We start from the raw sequence: 17,105 nt of genomic DNA on the forward strand, positions 1-17,105 counted from the left end.
ATACCTAGGTTGCTTTTCATGATTTCTTTGAGTGACCAGTATTTGCTCCAGCCGGACGCTATTCTTTTTTCGATTTCTTTATCCATTTGGTCCTTGAAAGATATTATTTGGCCTAGGTATACATACTCTTCTACGTAGTCTAGAATGTATCCATTGACTGCTATTTCTTGTCTCTTAGAATTTGTCATCAATTTAGTCTTGTCTGAGTTAAGCTCCAGAATCATTATCCTTACCTAAATACTATCCTTTCCTAAATATTATTCTAACATAGAAATATTGTGAATGCTATGTGATATATTTTAAGTCGTAACGGTAACGATCCCGGTTTAAAAACGAGAGGTTTGTTCTGTCCGGGTTTAAAACAGCTGATTCAACTGGAAACACAGTTTTCGGCGAGTAATGTCGGTCAGGGGGGTCCTGATGGAATTAACGTTCCACTAACTGCCGATTGAAACCGGGTTTATTGGTACGGTGATACTTCCGGATATTTGGTGCAAACTGTGCCATATTATTATAACTATAGATATGTGTTCCTGAGTCATGGTTGTTTTCTATGTATTTCAGTATTTGTATTTTATATAATATATCATTGTCGGAGTACCCTAGCTAACGATAGCGAATCACAGCGATACGATACCGATCTGTGTCAAAAGTGACATTTCTTAAACCAAACAATCAACTTTTGATACTGACAGGTCGTATCACTGTGACATCTTATAAGCATTGTTCGAATTGGACCATAAGACCTTTCGGTGAATCCCGTTCTCTAAACTAATAGCCCGATTCGAACTTAAAGATACGTCAAATATTACGACTAGATACGATACGGATTAGATATGCCAGTGTCAAAAGAAGTTTCTTTAAATAAAAACGTCACTTTTGACACTGACACATCTAATCCATATCGTATCTAGCCGTAATATTTGACGTATCTTAAAGTTCGAATCGGGCCGTAAGATACCCAAACTTAAATTATGCAATTCACTCGGACAAATAAGCCGTATGTTTGCTTATCTATGCATGCCCTAGTTTCCTGAACGAGTAACCTACATCTGGACTAAAAAATTAAGTTTTACTGCTCTTTGGGCTTAGAGCAGGCGTATTGAATTTGAGTCGAGTAACTTGGTTATTTCGTATCGTATAATATGCTAAGTATGCAGTGCGGGTTTTTTTTTATTAAAACTTGTAGTTTTTAATACTGTGTCTGTTGACAAACTTTGTTACAGGTTTTTAATGTGATGCTTCTATATGAACATAATTATATTATTATTTTACACTTTCCTCACAAGCTCATCTCTAAACAGAATTAGTTTTTTTTTAAAGTAACATAATACACAGCTTGATTTTATTATCTAAATTTTTTCATTAAATAAAACTGAACTAAAATTAAAATTATTTTCAACGGGTTACTCACGCACATAATATTAATAATTAAGTCTAAAAAACGAGACATGTTTCAAACCAATTTTCGAGGATCTTCAACTAAAATTTCCTATTTTTGAACTACCTAGTACCCATGTCATAGACACCGGCCAAAGAAGTATAGGTAATACCCAAGATGTGCAATTTAATTTTCAACCTCTAACTTTTAGCTTAAATAATATAATAATTAATATATATGCGCCTGAAATCTTCACTAAAGTAGCGACTGCTAGAATAACCTTCTAGAACAGATAACGCAAACAAATATAAAACAGTATATCCAATCCAAAATATTAGTAATACATGATTACTTACCCCCAAGCAAGCAATTAAACTAAATCATTTCACTACACCTAATGACTTCTAAAGCCGACCGCAAACGAGATCAAAGATACTTCAGCTGCAATGCAATTTGAACCCTAATTCGTATGTAATAACCGTCGTTTTCGCTAATGTCGCCACAAATCCAAGTCAGGTAGATCACAGGCCCTGGATTTGCAGGATTCAACCTGATTTATGAACGCCGGCTGTTCTACAAATGTGGGTCATGGTTTATAATATGAAATCGACTGTCTCAGGTAATTTTCCTAAGTGCTTGATAAAAGAGCTTTAAAAGAATAATGTATAAAATTGCGCTGGTACTCTCAGGGGATTTAATTTCCATTAGAATTTTTTAATAAGGCATCACGTTTATTTTATCAAAAACTCAGTATAGCCTGGCAAAAAAGAGTAGAAATTAAAGTTGCAATACTGTAGTGTCGTAAGGCATTTTAGAATTACAATGAGCAAAATATTTGATACACACTAGAGAAGGAACAATGTTAATGCCGTGGTCAGATTATTGACCATTTAATGTCGTGGCAATCATTTTGACCCACACTAACTAACAGGGCAAGTTAAATGAAAGCTTGTAAAAAAAAAATTAAAGTCAAGTCTAAAATTTGTATGGTAGTCGGCCATTCAAACTATATTGCGTGTTGTACGAATATCAAGGATAAACTTCGGACACATTCGGGGAACTTGAAAGGATCTTTGTTTCTCTTGGAATGGGAGCCTATTTGCGCCTTGCCAATGGAAAATCGACTCTAAAGCAGTTGACTCTTACGTCATTATTAAAAATAATACTGTATACATTTCGACGACTTGTGACGTAAGCGACTATATAGTATTAAGGTTCACTTTGCTTGGCAGCGTGTATTTGGAGGTTTCTAGTGAAATAGTTTTTTGTTTACTTAAATTATTTCGAGTTTTCTTATTGTGTGAAGTTCGGTGATTTTACGTCTAGCAGCCATATTCGAACTTTAAGATACTTACGTCAAATATTAGATATATAAACGATATGGATCGGATGTGTCAGTGTCAAACAAGTGTCAAAAGTGACGTTTCTTCAAACAAAAACATCACTTTTGACACTTGTTTGACATATGATGACGTATCTTAAAGTTCGAATATGGCTGTAGCTGTCTTTTAAGTGATGAATTTAATCCATGTCGTGTGAGTTGTGTCAAATCTTCAATTTTTTTTTCATAGGAGCGTATTCTGAATTAATTCTGATTGAAATAACAGGTTATGAATTCGATCTGAATTTGTTATGATAACGATCTGTCAGTATCAAAATTTAGTTGAAAATTGATTTCTGGTTGATGAAACGTCACTTTTGACACTGACAATGTAGAAAGCAGAGTATAGCAACAGCAACTCGAGCATAAATGCCCATTTTATCGTGGACCTAAATTGGTCCTCGCTTACGCTCTGACTTATAAATTGTCTCGTAAAAATGGGTTATTTTATGCTCTTGTTGTATAATCAACTATTGCCTCATTCCTGCCGTCTTACGACAAATCCTTGGCAAGGAGTACACACAAACATTTAATCATAGAACTAGGTAGGTTTACTGTGCATTTGGAATCCTAGTTCTATCTTGTATGGTTGTACTACCAATACAAACGGACTACGCCGTCAATACATTTCAAACGTAGCCCCAAATAGCGACAATTTCAGTTAATTAACAAATTAAAGCACTCATAGGCTCTAATACCGTCCATTCCCTGTTTATTGTGCCTAGCGCCCATTGTTTTCGATCACCGAACTAACAAATGCTATGCACAACCCTAAATGGTTCAACCTCGAACGCTGTCATTCAAAACTCAAACTAAAGGCACAGACAATATAGTTCAGTTTAGACTCAAATGCTGTAAAGAGTTAGGTAAGCGGGTACGTATGGGTATAGATGAGTCTCTCGTGTTAGCGCAGTGTTTTGTTTTTAAAGCGATCAGCTCTGTTGGTCCCTTGAGGATACGAATGCGTTAGGGCTGTGCCAAATGACTAATGTTGGGCTTGGAATGAGTAATTACATCTGCTACACTAATGTACTTATAAGTACTTTATTTTAATGACATAGGAGGCTAAAGGACAGATGAATCGCCTGGTGGTAAGAAATTACTGTCGCTCATGGTTGCCGGCCTTTGAGATGGGAATAGGTACGCGTTTTTTCTGCGGATTACAAAGCTGTAGACGGTGGGCCAGAGTGAAATACTGTCTCGATCTGTTGAGCACCCCGAAATTTTTGGACAATTCCAGGCGCTCTAAGTGGTGAAGATGGAAAAGTTGTCGTGAATGTATGGATGGTCACGTTGCTCCCCGGAAAGCCAAGAGAGAGTTATAATGATGGGTAAAGTTGAAGGCACAAAACCCTCAAACCCCTGCCAGATGGTGTGCTCAAATTACTGCACATATGCAATTAAAACTGCACGAGACCATGCGCATACAACAGAAGGACATGGAGGGAACGACTGAAGAAGAGATGGACATGTTTGTGTTGGAACTAACTTAATTATTACAGTGACGTTGGTGTGTTTCTAATGTACCTACATAGAGTTCGAATATGTACCAACATAAACTCTGGTTATATAGAATAAGACTTCTAACGCTACGGCTTACGTAGGCGAACAACGCGCGAACGCGGCGCGGCGCGGCGCGGCGCGGCGAGGATGAAACAAACCGTTGATACGTATAGGTATGTTCTACTCGTACGTGAGCGATATAGACGCGAAGCGGCGCGGCGGCCGCGCCGAGTTCGCGCGTTGTTCGCCTACGTAAGACGTAGCGTAAGACAGAGATGATACATATAGGTACGTCACTCTCTTCTAATCGTTTGGCTGTGCGGATGCACAATATATTTCGTGAATTTCCATGGTTTTTCATTGAATACTCCACGGAATATCCAACAGTTTGTAATCGATGACTCACCTTTGTTAGATAGCGTTGAAAACAGCTGAATGAGGATCAGAGCTGTATAGAGGTAATTGTGGGAGTAATTGCTCTGGACGTGTTACAGTAGCGGTAATTTAGAGGCGATGTAAACGCAAGTTAGCCCTGTTACATTGCCCTGCAATTCTAGTTTCAGTGGGTAAAGTAAACGCGTCTCTCGTTAACAGGACAATTCGAACGTACTCGTACACTAATATCAGAATGATCTAAATCATGTACATACAGATATCTAAATACTACGGACGGACGATAACTAAACGGCATCATTCAGATATAATTTTGATGTCAGTGTATACGTTTTCGAGACTCTTTAGGCTTTAGGTTTTAAACACACACACACATTAAACATTTATGGTCTTATTACATTTTGCACAAACCCAAAACAAGAAGTAAAGAGGTGACGTCATATGTAACTTCCATAGCCTGTTTAAACCCAAAATGAATCCTAAACTTCCACAATAACTATATCCTGCAAACGGTTTCCTTAACGGGCTAATTAGCTTTAACTGCCGTTTAAAACTCGCCTAAACGACGGTTAAGAAGGTTATTTTATTCCTTAGTCTTAATTGTGGCAGGTTAAGGTAGCTTTAACAAAGAGTTTCAGTATCGTGCCGTGAAAACCATTATTAAAGGGTTATCCTTACAAGAATACGTTAAGAAACTTGCGAATTTATGATTTGAAGTTAACTTTTACATATTAACTCACATTTATAGACGGGTCTAACGCGAAATTTATTCAAATACCTTTATTTACCAACGTTTCGACACAGGTTTCACTGGTCGTGGTCGCGGCTAACTGATGTCCCAGCAAAATGTCAAAACAGAGATTTGTGCAACTACCCGACGAAAAGTGTATGAAAAAGTTTGGGGTAGACATCACTGACACCTTTTACCTTTTACATGATGATAACTACTGTTAAAAGGAAAGGTGACGAAGTCACGTAACAGCTTCCTTCCCCATTTACCTTTCTGAATATTAACATTATATTTATTTGACTTTGTGATGAATTTATTTTGCTATTGATATTTGATGATGATTTTTATCTGTATTGACATTTGTATATAATAAATAATTGACGTACATAATATAAATTTGTATAGATTAGCTTAAAATAATTTATAATGTAATTTCATATTATGAAATAAATAAATCTAAATCTATAGAAAATATTCTTACGCAATTGAATGTATAAATAAATATAGCTATGACCTTTCGTTTGTTTTTTAAATTTTTTATAATTATATATAACTTAAAAAGGGCAATAAAATGACACTATTAACAGTAAAATTTAAAATTATATAAACTAACTCATCAATAAATAGAAATATGTATGGATTTTGGATCTATCTATGGATTCTAAAGATCTGAAATAAATGATTACTCAATTTCATTTAATATTTTAATGTTGGGAGCTCCTGGACTATTAATGATATAGTTGGGTGGTTTTCAGTAATACATTAAACTAATGAAATACGTACAAAATAATCATTCAATATTGTCAGTCGTACCGGTTACCAGTGAGCTTTGATCGGCTTTGCGCAGGGACGGTCGCTTTAAATTACATTTGAATTGTGTGCGATACGGGCATTTGGGGATTGGGGGGTTTTGATTGGTTGTTAGATAATGGGTCCCTTTGTTTCCCATAAAGTTTTAAGTCATAATGTATTGTTTGTCATATAATCATTAGTCATAAAACTGAAACCGTTAACTTTTCAGGATTTTCGTAAGGTTATCCTATAGATAGGTTAGCCATCTGCTCGTTTGCCACCTATATATCATTAAAATAGGTCTTAGTTTCAGGGCTATAACCGCGAAAATAGAAGTTCGCAAATTGCGGGCATCTTTCTCTGTCACTATTATTACGCCTTCATTGGAGTAAACGAGAAAGATACCCGCAATTTGTGAATTTCGGTTTTCGCGGCAGGCCCCCTAACATCAGACTTGACATCTTCTATTGCTTTTTTTTATTGGCGGAATCGATTCCAATAAACCATTTTTCATATGAAAAAATAGACAGCTAGTTTATATTACTTTTGAAGATATTGGCTTTAGAATCAAGTGAACCTCTTGATGATGATATATAATGACATTTATTTTTAATTCGAACAGAAGTTCCTATAGGTACATCTTATAAATGAATTGTTCCAAGAAGTAAACAATACAACCTAATTTGCACTTCTTCACTAACAAGATTACCCACCGTCGCTCGCTCCTCGGTGACCCAACTACAATAAGTTGATTAACTAAACTCACTGATAATGTTGCTACGTGCTACTGTTGCGAGCACGTAGGCGATTGGAACAAGGGACAGGAGAGAGCGGAGGCGGAAGCGGGAGCAGTAAGCGATCAACATCTAGCACTACATAACAACTACAATAAGTTGATTAACTAAACTCACTGATAATGTTGCTACGTGCCAGTGTTGCAAGCACGTAGGCTATTGGAACAACAGATAGGAGAAAGCAGAAGCGGGAGCGATCAACAGCTAGCAGTAGTCATACTTACAGCATGCATTTATTTATCTTAGGTATGTCAGAATTTCTGTCAGTCATACCTGGCGGGTGCAACAGTGTAAAGCGAGAACTTATGTATTTGTAATTCTCACAAACAGCCATATTCGAACTTTAAGATACGTCAAACAAAAACGTCACTTTTGACACTTGTTTGTCACTGACATATCCTTTCCATATAGTTTCTATGTCTAATATTTGACATATCTTAAAGTTCGAATATGGCTGTAAGCCCTTTCTATAATAATTATAAGACGATATAAAATGTTTTGATATAGCATGTTTAAGAATATTTTCACCACACCAACTGGTAAAGGCTCTCTTGATTGTTCAAAAACGGATACCTATACAAAAAAAAACTTTGTCCGCTTACGGCATTTTTAGCGCTAAACTACCTTTCTAATATATGTGTTATTATCCGCCCAAGCCTATGACTTGTACCGCATCAATGTTGGATATTGTATTTCGATCAGTGCGATATTTACGCGATCATCTCACAGCGATACATCAGGATTTATGATCATCATTAACAGCAGATTACAGTTTCATTGCGATTTAGTTCATAAATTATTTGTAACTTTATAGTTTATAATTACAGATGTACCTAGTGCATAATTGTTTTCAAACTAATTAAGGCTGCGTTTCCATTTTCCAACAGAGATGAGCGAGGATGCTTAGCAAGAAATGGGTTTGTTGAAAACCAGTTATGTATAGATAAAGCAAGCACTCGTAGTGTTAATGGCTGCGATATTCAATAACATGCAGGTATCAACTACCTACCTACCTCCGTTAGGGTGCTCCAGATTCGAGCGATGGCATTTTGCAATAACGTTGTTATAATTTCACATAGAATATCGGGTTTAGACAAAACATAATGCATTTTGTTGGTCGAACTTTTTCTTTGTACATATTCAACACACATACATATACATATTCTATAGTACCTAATAAAAAGGCGTAGAATTTTAACACTCTATCCTCCTTAGTCCCAGAGCCATATATTTTTGCAGTTATGAATTTGGGACTATCTTTCATTGCATTATATTTCAAAATTCGATTGGTTTGTTTGACATTTGTGACTGTGTTTTTAATTATTAGTGTTAGATGTGTCTTTCATTGCATTATATTATATTATTTATATTATATTTTGTTTGACATTTGTATTTTTTTCTGTGACTGTGTTTTTAATTATTAGTATTAGATGTGTACTAATGAGGCTATACATGTGTCCCGTGTACCACCGTTGTAAGTCAATTTAAATAAACGTAGGTATCAATCTATTCACTTTTATAACGCGGGTGACATAGGCATTTTAAACCTAATTTGAAAGAGCGGAACGTTTTTTACAGACATGACTGCACAGATAATTCGTTTTTTTTATTTATATTAAGTTTTATTACATATCTGCTATAGATGTCGCTGCGTCAATGATATTGCACGTTAAAAAACGTACAAAAGGCGGACATAATGCCTCATGGCATCCTCCGCCATTCAACCATAGGACCAAACAGAAAAATCTCAAGGGTGCAGTGAGAAGCGTACTTAGAGGCAAACACTTTTTAAAACGTTTTGTTTGTTTATGTTTATTTGAGAACATCATGGTATCTAAGTAGTCGCTAAAATAATAAAATAATCCAACAAGGAAGGTATTATGTACATTCGTTCCTTACCTGGTCATCATATCGCCCTCTGGTCTGTTGATGGCAGCGCCCTTAGACGCCGAGAACACGTATATCCTGACATCATCCTTGTACCATTTCACGCTATGCATCTCTCCGCAGGAGGCGCTGTCAATCCGGCATTTTATACGCGCAGTCTCGCCTACTAGCGCTGCTGTAGTCTCTGTGGACAATAAAATAAATAAATAAATATTATAGGACATTTTTACACAAATTTACTAAGGCCCACGGTAAGCTCAAGAAAGCTTGTGGGTACTCAGACAACGATATATACAGCGTGTATTTTTAATATTACCTCAAACCGTAACCAAACGTAGGTTTCGGTACTATGAGCCGATATTGCAAGGTAATTTTAAGTTAGTCTTAACCACTAAAGCGTAATGAATTTTTGAAAATTTATCGAGCAGCAATGTATTGCTTACACTTATTTGACACATGGAAGAAAAGGGTCTAGTATTGTTTAGTTATTATCGTTACGTATTTCCTACATGAGACTGCTTGGCAGCCAAAACCGAATCCTTATTGCGTTTAAACATTTTTTATGTTAATAATATTAACTAGCCAAATTAAAGGCAAATAATTCTTATTAGAAAACAATAGAAAACAATCATGACAATACTTACCATTTTATTACAACGTTGTCTTGCAACGAACAAATCACATAATGTTTCATCTCATACTACAATTTTTTTTTAATTCTTGTGAAATTGCTATGATTCTACTATTAAATTAGCAATTTTTTAAATTACTAAGCACTGTAAAGAAGATAGTAAATAATCAACAATCGGTTGACAAGTCAACGTTAATGCCACAAAAAAAAGTTAACGCGTTTTTTTCTTGCAATATCGGTTCTAAGCACTAACACCTACGTCTGGTTAAAATTTGAGGTTTAGATTAAAAATACACGCTGTATAATATAAAAATACTTAAATACATAGGAAACAACCATGACTCAGGAACAAATATATGTGCTCATCACACAAATAAATGCCCTTACCGGGATTCGAACTCAGGACATTCACCACCCACTAGGCCAGACCGGTCGTCAATCAATAGGAAATATTGATGATTTGTGTGCCATCATAATAGAAATTAATAAGTTGGAGGCACATCGACTATTAGGGGGCGTTGCTATCGCCTTAGCTGCAAGAAGTCCATTTAAAAAACCGGCCAAGTGCGAGTCGGACTCGCGCACGGAGGGTTCCGCACCATCAACAAAAAACAAGCAAAAAAAACGGTCACCCATCCAAGTACTGACCCCGCCCGACGTTGCTTAACATCGGTCAAAAATCACGTTTGTTGTATGGGAGCCCCACTTAAATCTTTATTTTATTCTGTTTTTAGTATTTGTTGTTATAGCGGCAACAGAAATACATCATCTGTGAAAATATCAACTGTCTAAGCTATCACGGTTCGTGAGATACAGCCTGGTGACAGACGGACGGACGGACGGACAGCGGAGTCTTAGTAATAGGGTCCCGTTTTTACCCTTTGGGTACGGAACCCTAAAAAGCAAGTAATAGCTATAAGGTAAGTTCTGTTTTACTACAAAATATTCATTCGTTCCGCTTCATACATTCCGGCTAATTTGATGCCGCTGATTTATATGTGACGTCACGTCACCCGTGGGTAAAGGTACCTTATGGCGGTTGGCGCCTACGCTATTATTAACGCCGCTCCAATACAATTGCGGTGCTATGCGACGTAAGCGCCAAGTGCCATAAAGTACCTTTTCTCGTGGAACGTCACATATGGGAGAGCTAAATAGTTTTTTCGCAATTTCGGCATCGGCTTCATAATAAAGTTGTTGCCAGAGTATGGCTGGCGGTTAAAATTTCCACCTGTATTAATCGTTGTAAAATACACAGTAGAATTAAAAAATAAAAACGGAACAGCAATTTTATAAAACTGTTCACGTACAACACTACACCTACAATTTCATAGAAGTCGTGTGAAAAAACGAAATAAACTTTTTAGTTGCATTTTAGTAAAAGTTTTTAATTTTAATCCTGGTCACGGCACCAAATTGTAAACTTGCTTCACAAATATGAACCTTTTGTTTTAAATTTTAAGATACATTTTGAAATGAATTTGAAATGGTGTAATGGAATTCTTACTGAGCAATCGTATTAAAAAGTTTTCTTGGGAATGTTCGTTAAAGTATTTTATTACGGAGCTTTCTACTGCAATAAGTGATACGATTCTGTGTCACGAGTAATATGAACTGGATAATATAAAAACTAAATTACTGCAGTAAAAAACCTACTCTTGCATTGCATTTAAGAGTGCTCATTTAAACTAAAGCAGGGCTAATGATTTAGATGTTAGAAATAACTAGATAAAGTTATAACACGGGCTCATATTATGCGGTAATTCTGGTAGTCAACATAAGTTGACGTTTGACAATAATTCTGGGACTATTAAACATTATGTCGCAGTACAGTATACCATCTATTTCACCTGTCAAACTAGGGGGTACAACTTTTTGTTAGTCTTTATCAATAAATCTGTGATACTGCCTAGGTAGGCGATTGATGCTTAGATATTAACGCAAAGTTTATCTAGCAGATATTCGAGTCAAAATTTCACCTTAAATGCACAAATGTTACAAAAACTGCAAATTTTTACCGGAATTACACTAAGCGTTTATTTACAAGTGAGATAATAAGCGCTCCCAGGGATTACAGCCGCATTTACCTTCTTTCCTTCTTGGAACACAAAAGAAATAAGTTAAAACGAAACCAAATAGACGACCTTACTCCATATTGTAATAAGATTCAAAACTTTTTGCAAATGGTTTTCTGATTCTTACTCGGTTCGACTGACTAAAATTTAAAAATACTTTTGTACTTAAACATTTTCAACAAAATGATGATCCTAAGGAGGTAAATGAGGAGTTTGTTTAAGTTTACAAGAGGACTTGTGACTTTTTGAAGATGATTTTACTAAAAGAAATACTACTTTAAAGTAGTCTACTTTTTATCTTATCAATGAGTCAAAAGTCATTCTGCTGTTTATTAAATCTGATCTCCGATGCATCTTTTTTGAGCTGTTACGAGTATAAACCTAAACCTTTCACAACCAAAATAATGAGCCAGTTTATGTAAATTAACATAACTTTAAACAAATGTGTAATTAATGTGTAATTAATTTAATGTATTTTAATTAAAATACACATCAAAAAAAAAAAAAAAAAAAACTTTAAACAATGATGAAGTTTAATTGTTAAGGTTAAAACTAATTTATTATATAATAAGCGTTATAAAATGAATACAAAACTAAAACTTACGAGTACTACTATTAAAATAACTAAAGCCAAAAAAGTACCTATCAAAATGTTGTGCCCTTAGTAGGGTGCCCATCACGCAGGCAGCGTTCCCGCGCTGGATTGCTATGGCCAATCTTTGCGCGAGAAAGCTGCCTGCGCGAGGGTCACTAATTGTTTATTGTTTTATTTACAGCCTTTTGTAGACATATCCATGAGATTGAAAGCTAAGCTTAGCTTCCTAAATGTCCACTATGTCCATAACTCCCATTTCTATACTTAAAATGGATTACATAGCTCGCGTGATTCCAGTCCTAATTTATAAGCGAAGCAACGAAGTGTTTACTGTTTAATTATACTAAGTCGCTGTCATTCCTAATTAATTATTTCTCTTATATATAATTTGATAAACCCACATTAATTAAGAATTTTCTTCATCAACCTCTGAATAATCAACGCTGTAATTAATCAATTCTCGGTCGGTGCGAGCCATTTCACGATAACAAAGAAAGTACTTGATTGAAGACAGTTTCCATTTAAGTTGTATAAACAAGTAAACTTGATAAGTAATTAAATAAATATTATGACACAATATTACACAAATCGATCTAGTCCCACATCCTAAGCTCAAGCAGGCGTGTGTAATTTATATCAACAAATAATTATAATAATATGTTAAAATTGCTAAATTTAGATTAGGCCCCTTTAAAAAAATTTTTTTAATAGGTACTTAAGATGCCTAGCCTTTCAAATATTGGGAAGGTGCGAAGTCGGTGGAGGGGGAAGTGGTGCTGATCGTCACAAACACAGGTAATCTTAATATGGAATGTCCGACATTAGTACTAGCGGCAGCCGCTTGAACTAATTTTACTCCATAAGATTTAACGTAGAAAGTCCGACAAAATGAGGGCAGCACCACTCGTGCACATAGCGAATAGCATACACCAGAGAATTTGGGACGAGTACCGCTGTGGCCGGGTGGTCTAGTGGTCAGGACGTTAGTCGCGTAAGCTAAAGACGCGGGTTCGATTCCCGCTTCGGCCAACGGTGGACTTGGTGACTTTTTCTTTATTTCGGTTTATAATTTAAGCTCTAGCTAACACACGGCTTTGTTGCTATAACTGGGTGTTATATCACTGGTATTATCGAAGAATAATATAATATTATAATAAAGTAACCGATTTTTCCGAAGAAAAATTGTAAAAATTCTAATAATATCTAATGTCTTATCTATACCTAAAAACCTGTTTACTTTAACTTAATTAAGCATCACAAAAGATCAACCTTTATAAAAATAAAAATGATTTATAAAGTATTTCAAAAGCCTAACCCAGAAGCCAAATATAAACCTATTAACTAAATTAAGCCTTATTAAATGTGAGCTAAAGTACTTAAAAACCTATAAGGCTGCCTCCTTGAAAACAGACAGGCCAAGAACGTATTATAAAAAAGTAACCGATTTTACCGAAGAAAAAATGAAAAAATTCTAAAAATATCTAATGTCTTATCTATACCTAAAAACCTGTTTACTTTAACTTAATTAAGCATCACAAAAGGTCAACCTTTATAAAAATAAAAATGTTTTATAAAGTATTTCAAAAGCCTAACCCAGAAGCCAAATATAAACCTATTAACTAAATTATTTAGTTAATAGGTTTATTAAACCTATTAACTAAATTAACTAAATTATTTAGTTAATAGGTTTATTAAACCTATTAACTAAATTAACTAAATTATTTAGTTAATAGGTTTATATTTGGCTTCTGGGTTAGGCTTTTGAAATACTTTATAAAACATTTTTATTTTTATAAAGGTTGACCTTTTGTGATGCTTAATTAAGTTAAAGTAAACAGGTTTTTAGGTATAGATAAGACATTAGATATTTTTAGAATTTTTTCATTTTTTCTTCGGAAAAATCGGTTACTTTTTTATAATACGTTCTTGGCCTGTCTGTCTGTCTGTTTAATAAGGCTTCAGCCTTATTAAATGTGATCTAAAGTACTAACATATATTAAGGCTGCGTCTTTGAAAATAGACAGGCCAAGAACGTAATGCTATACAACTTTCCCGGACAGTTTTGTAATTAAACTACCTAAGTGAAATCCGTCAATTTGAAAGAACTAGAATAATTAGGACCGTTTTCTTTCTGACGTTGACAGGCTGTCCAATTAGAATGGAATGAGACAAACGGATAGGAAAGGAATTAAAGTGTAAATGGGATGAAATTTTTGTCCAACCTCTGAACAGGCGTTGATGAAATAGGCTGCCCGCGACTTTGTTTGCATGAGATGATAATGATGATGAAGAGAAATGATCAAAACTATTTTATGTCCTTCCTCGGACCTCGAACTATCTTCATAACAAATTTCATCTAAATCTGTTCAGCGGTTTATGCGTAAAGAGGTCACAGTCAGACAGACAGTCACTTTCGCATTTATATAAGCATGACTCACGTTAGAGCGGGCCGTGTCCGGGCCGGAGCTTCTGGAGCTTCGTTTTCCGTGGAAAGCATCACGTGATATGTCATCTGTCATAGAAAAGTAAGCGCTGGAAGCTTCGGCCCGGACACGGTCCGGTCTAACGTCATGCTTTAGTACGGATAGTAATGATTTCGTCTAACACTGAAAACGCAAAAACGCATATAAAAATGCGCACAACACTTCAGTTTTCCTGTGAAGCGAAAAACTAGTTCTACAACTTGTACCTAACGAATGTAGACAAAAACTAACAGTGCACGTTACCAGTTATCTTGTAAAGTATATACTTGTAAAAATTAGATTAAGGTCATAGGCAAATTACAAGCTTTTATTGAACTCGCCCTGTTAGTATGTTTGTTAGTTAGTAAGGGTCAAATCTTGGAAGGTAAATTTGTCCCTTCCCGATTTCCGATTGAGCTGGAAATTTCGCATACTAAAGGGGCCCACTGATTAACAGTCCGCCGGACGGTATCGGCCTGTCAGTTGTTCGGAACTGTCAAAATTTTGTTCTGACTGACAGGCCGTTACCGTCCGGCGGACTGTTAATCAGTGGGCCCCTTTGCGTATGTAAATCTGATGACAATACAATGTTATGATGACATGGAGCTGACCTGACGATGGAGACAGGAGGTGGCTATGGGAAGTCTGTGAAGTTTTTGATAAAAAAAACTAATATTTCTGTTCCTATAAGGTCTGTGTACTCTTTACAGCCTCAACTCAAAGGCAGCAAGTTCTCTTATTAGGGGAGAAACTTCTAGAACAGCGGCCATCTTTAGGTACCTATGTTTTGCAGCTCCGTACTATGACTTCTAAAGTAAGTACTAGTTTTTGTTGCTAAAAATTGTATTACAACTTCTAGCAACAAAGACTCGCCAAAAAAAAAACTAATCAGAACACAATTACTGAATATGCCCATAAACGTATCATGACTAGTTTTATTACACCTTGTACATTCTCCATCAGATATATCGAAGCGGTCGAGAAAGTCAAAATATCTGAACACGCACTCTATAACGCCTTGACAATAAAGGCGAGTTCAGATATTTGTGGGCGCCTTGACTGCTCCGATATATTTGATGATTTTGATGGCGACTGTAATACCTATATAATATATAGATTTCATGTTATTTCAGAATGTCGTTTTATAATGAGAGCGTAACTTCGATTGTATGGCGGCGGCTAAGTACGAGTAACTCTTAAAATCTCATTATGATTTACTATTGTTTGTTATGATACGATCTGCACGGCTACCACGAGTTCGTATTTGACGTTTACGTTAGCGAGTATTGAGAGATTCCCTCTTGCACCAATACATCAGTGCGAGCGAGATGGACAGCGGTCGAGTATACGCAGTCGCTAACGTAAACGTCAAAACGTGTTATTGCTTGACACGACTGCAATGAACGCGCTTACGATCATATATCAAATTGATATTTCAAAATCTGAATACAGCTCATGTGGTCCTTCGACCCGGATACACTTAGCAGGGGTCGCCAAAACGATTATTTAAAGTATCAGTAAGGGTCCAAACCTCATTTATTCACACCCTTAAAACCGTATTAGTTCCCGCCAATTTGATTCTCATCAGCATGCATATCATAAAATGATTTTGCACGAATATTGTGCGTTATACCGACCCTTAGGGCTCATTTAGACGATGCGAGAACTCGTATGCGAGTTTCATTACATTGCGGGTTTTGATCGGTCGGTGGAATTCTACGTAACCAACAGTCCGCAATGTAACTAAAATCGCATGCGAGTTCGCGCGCCGTCTAAATGAGCCCTTTTACGCTACTTTAAAGTTTTGGATCTCGTTCGTTTTTAGGGTTCCGTACCCAAAGGGTAAAAACGGGACCCTATTGACTCCGCTGTCCGTCCGTCCGTCCGTCCGTCCGTCCGTCCGTCCGTCCGTCCGTTCGTCCGTTCGTTCGTCCGTTCGTCCGTCCGTCCGTCCGTCCGTCCGTCTGTCACCAGGCTGTATCTCACGAACCGTGATAGCTAGACAGTTGAAATTTTCACAGATGATGTATTTCTGTTGCCGCTATAACAACAAATACTAAAAACAGAATAAAATAAAGATTTAAGTGGAGCTCCCATACAACAAACGTGATTTTTGACCGAAGTTAAGCAACGTCGGGCGGGGTCAGTACTTGGATGGGTGACCGTGTTTTTGCTTGTTTTGCTCTATTTTTTGTTGATGGTGCGGAACCCTCCGTGCGCGAGTCCGACTCACACTTGGCCGGTTTTTTTAAACGAAAGTCTTAAATTTAGATGAAGAAGGATACTTGCATAGGTGGCAGTCTTTAGTTATATTTTACTGCAAAACGTTATACGCATGTGCGAATAGATCCTGTTATTAATTACTATTATTCTGTGTGTGTGTAGTATGTAGTAACTACTAATCACTACATTGTATAACACAAAGTCGCTTCCCGCTGTCTGTCTGTCCCTATTTTAGAACTTTAAAACTACGCAATGGAT

General features: G+C 36.2%; 1 protein-coding gene and 1 non-coding gene across 3 annotated transcripts in view; one reads left to right on the forward strand and one right to left on the reverse strand.

Moving 5' to 3' along the window:
- Positions 1-17,105, reverse strand: part of LOC134658781 (hemicentin-2) — a 559,330-nt gene that overhangs the window by 265,996 nt on the left and 276,229 nt on the right. For both annotated transcript variants that reach the window (XM_063514419.1, XM_063514420.1), the window contains exon 3: positions 8,874-9,045. In XM_063514419.1, the coding sequence (XP_063370489.1) occupies positions 8,874-9,045 (172 nt within the window). The remainder of the gene's footprint in view (positions 1-8,873; positions 9,046-17,105) is intronic.
- Positions 13,120-13,191, forward strand: Trnat-cgu (transfer RNA threonine (anticodon CGU)). The gene has a single exon. It is a non-coding gene; the product is annotated as a tRNA-Thr (tRNA).

The sequence above is a fragment of the Cydia amplana genome, chromosome 23, assembly GCF_948474715.1.
Source record: "Cydia amplana chromosome 23, ilCydAmpl1.1, whole genome shotgun sequence".
Classification (NCBI taxonomy): domain Eukaryota; kingdom Metazoa; phylum Arthropoda; class Insecta; order Lepidoptera; family Tortricidae; genus Cydia; species Cydia amplana.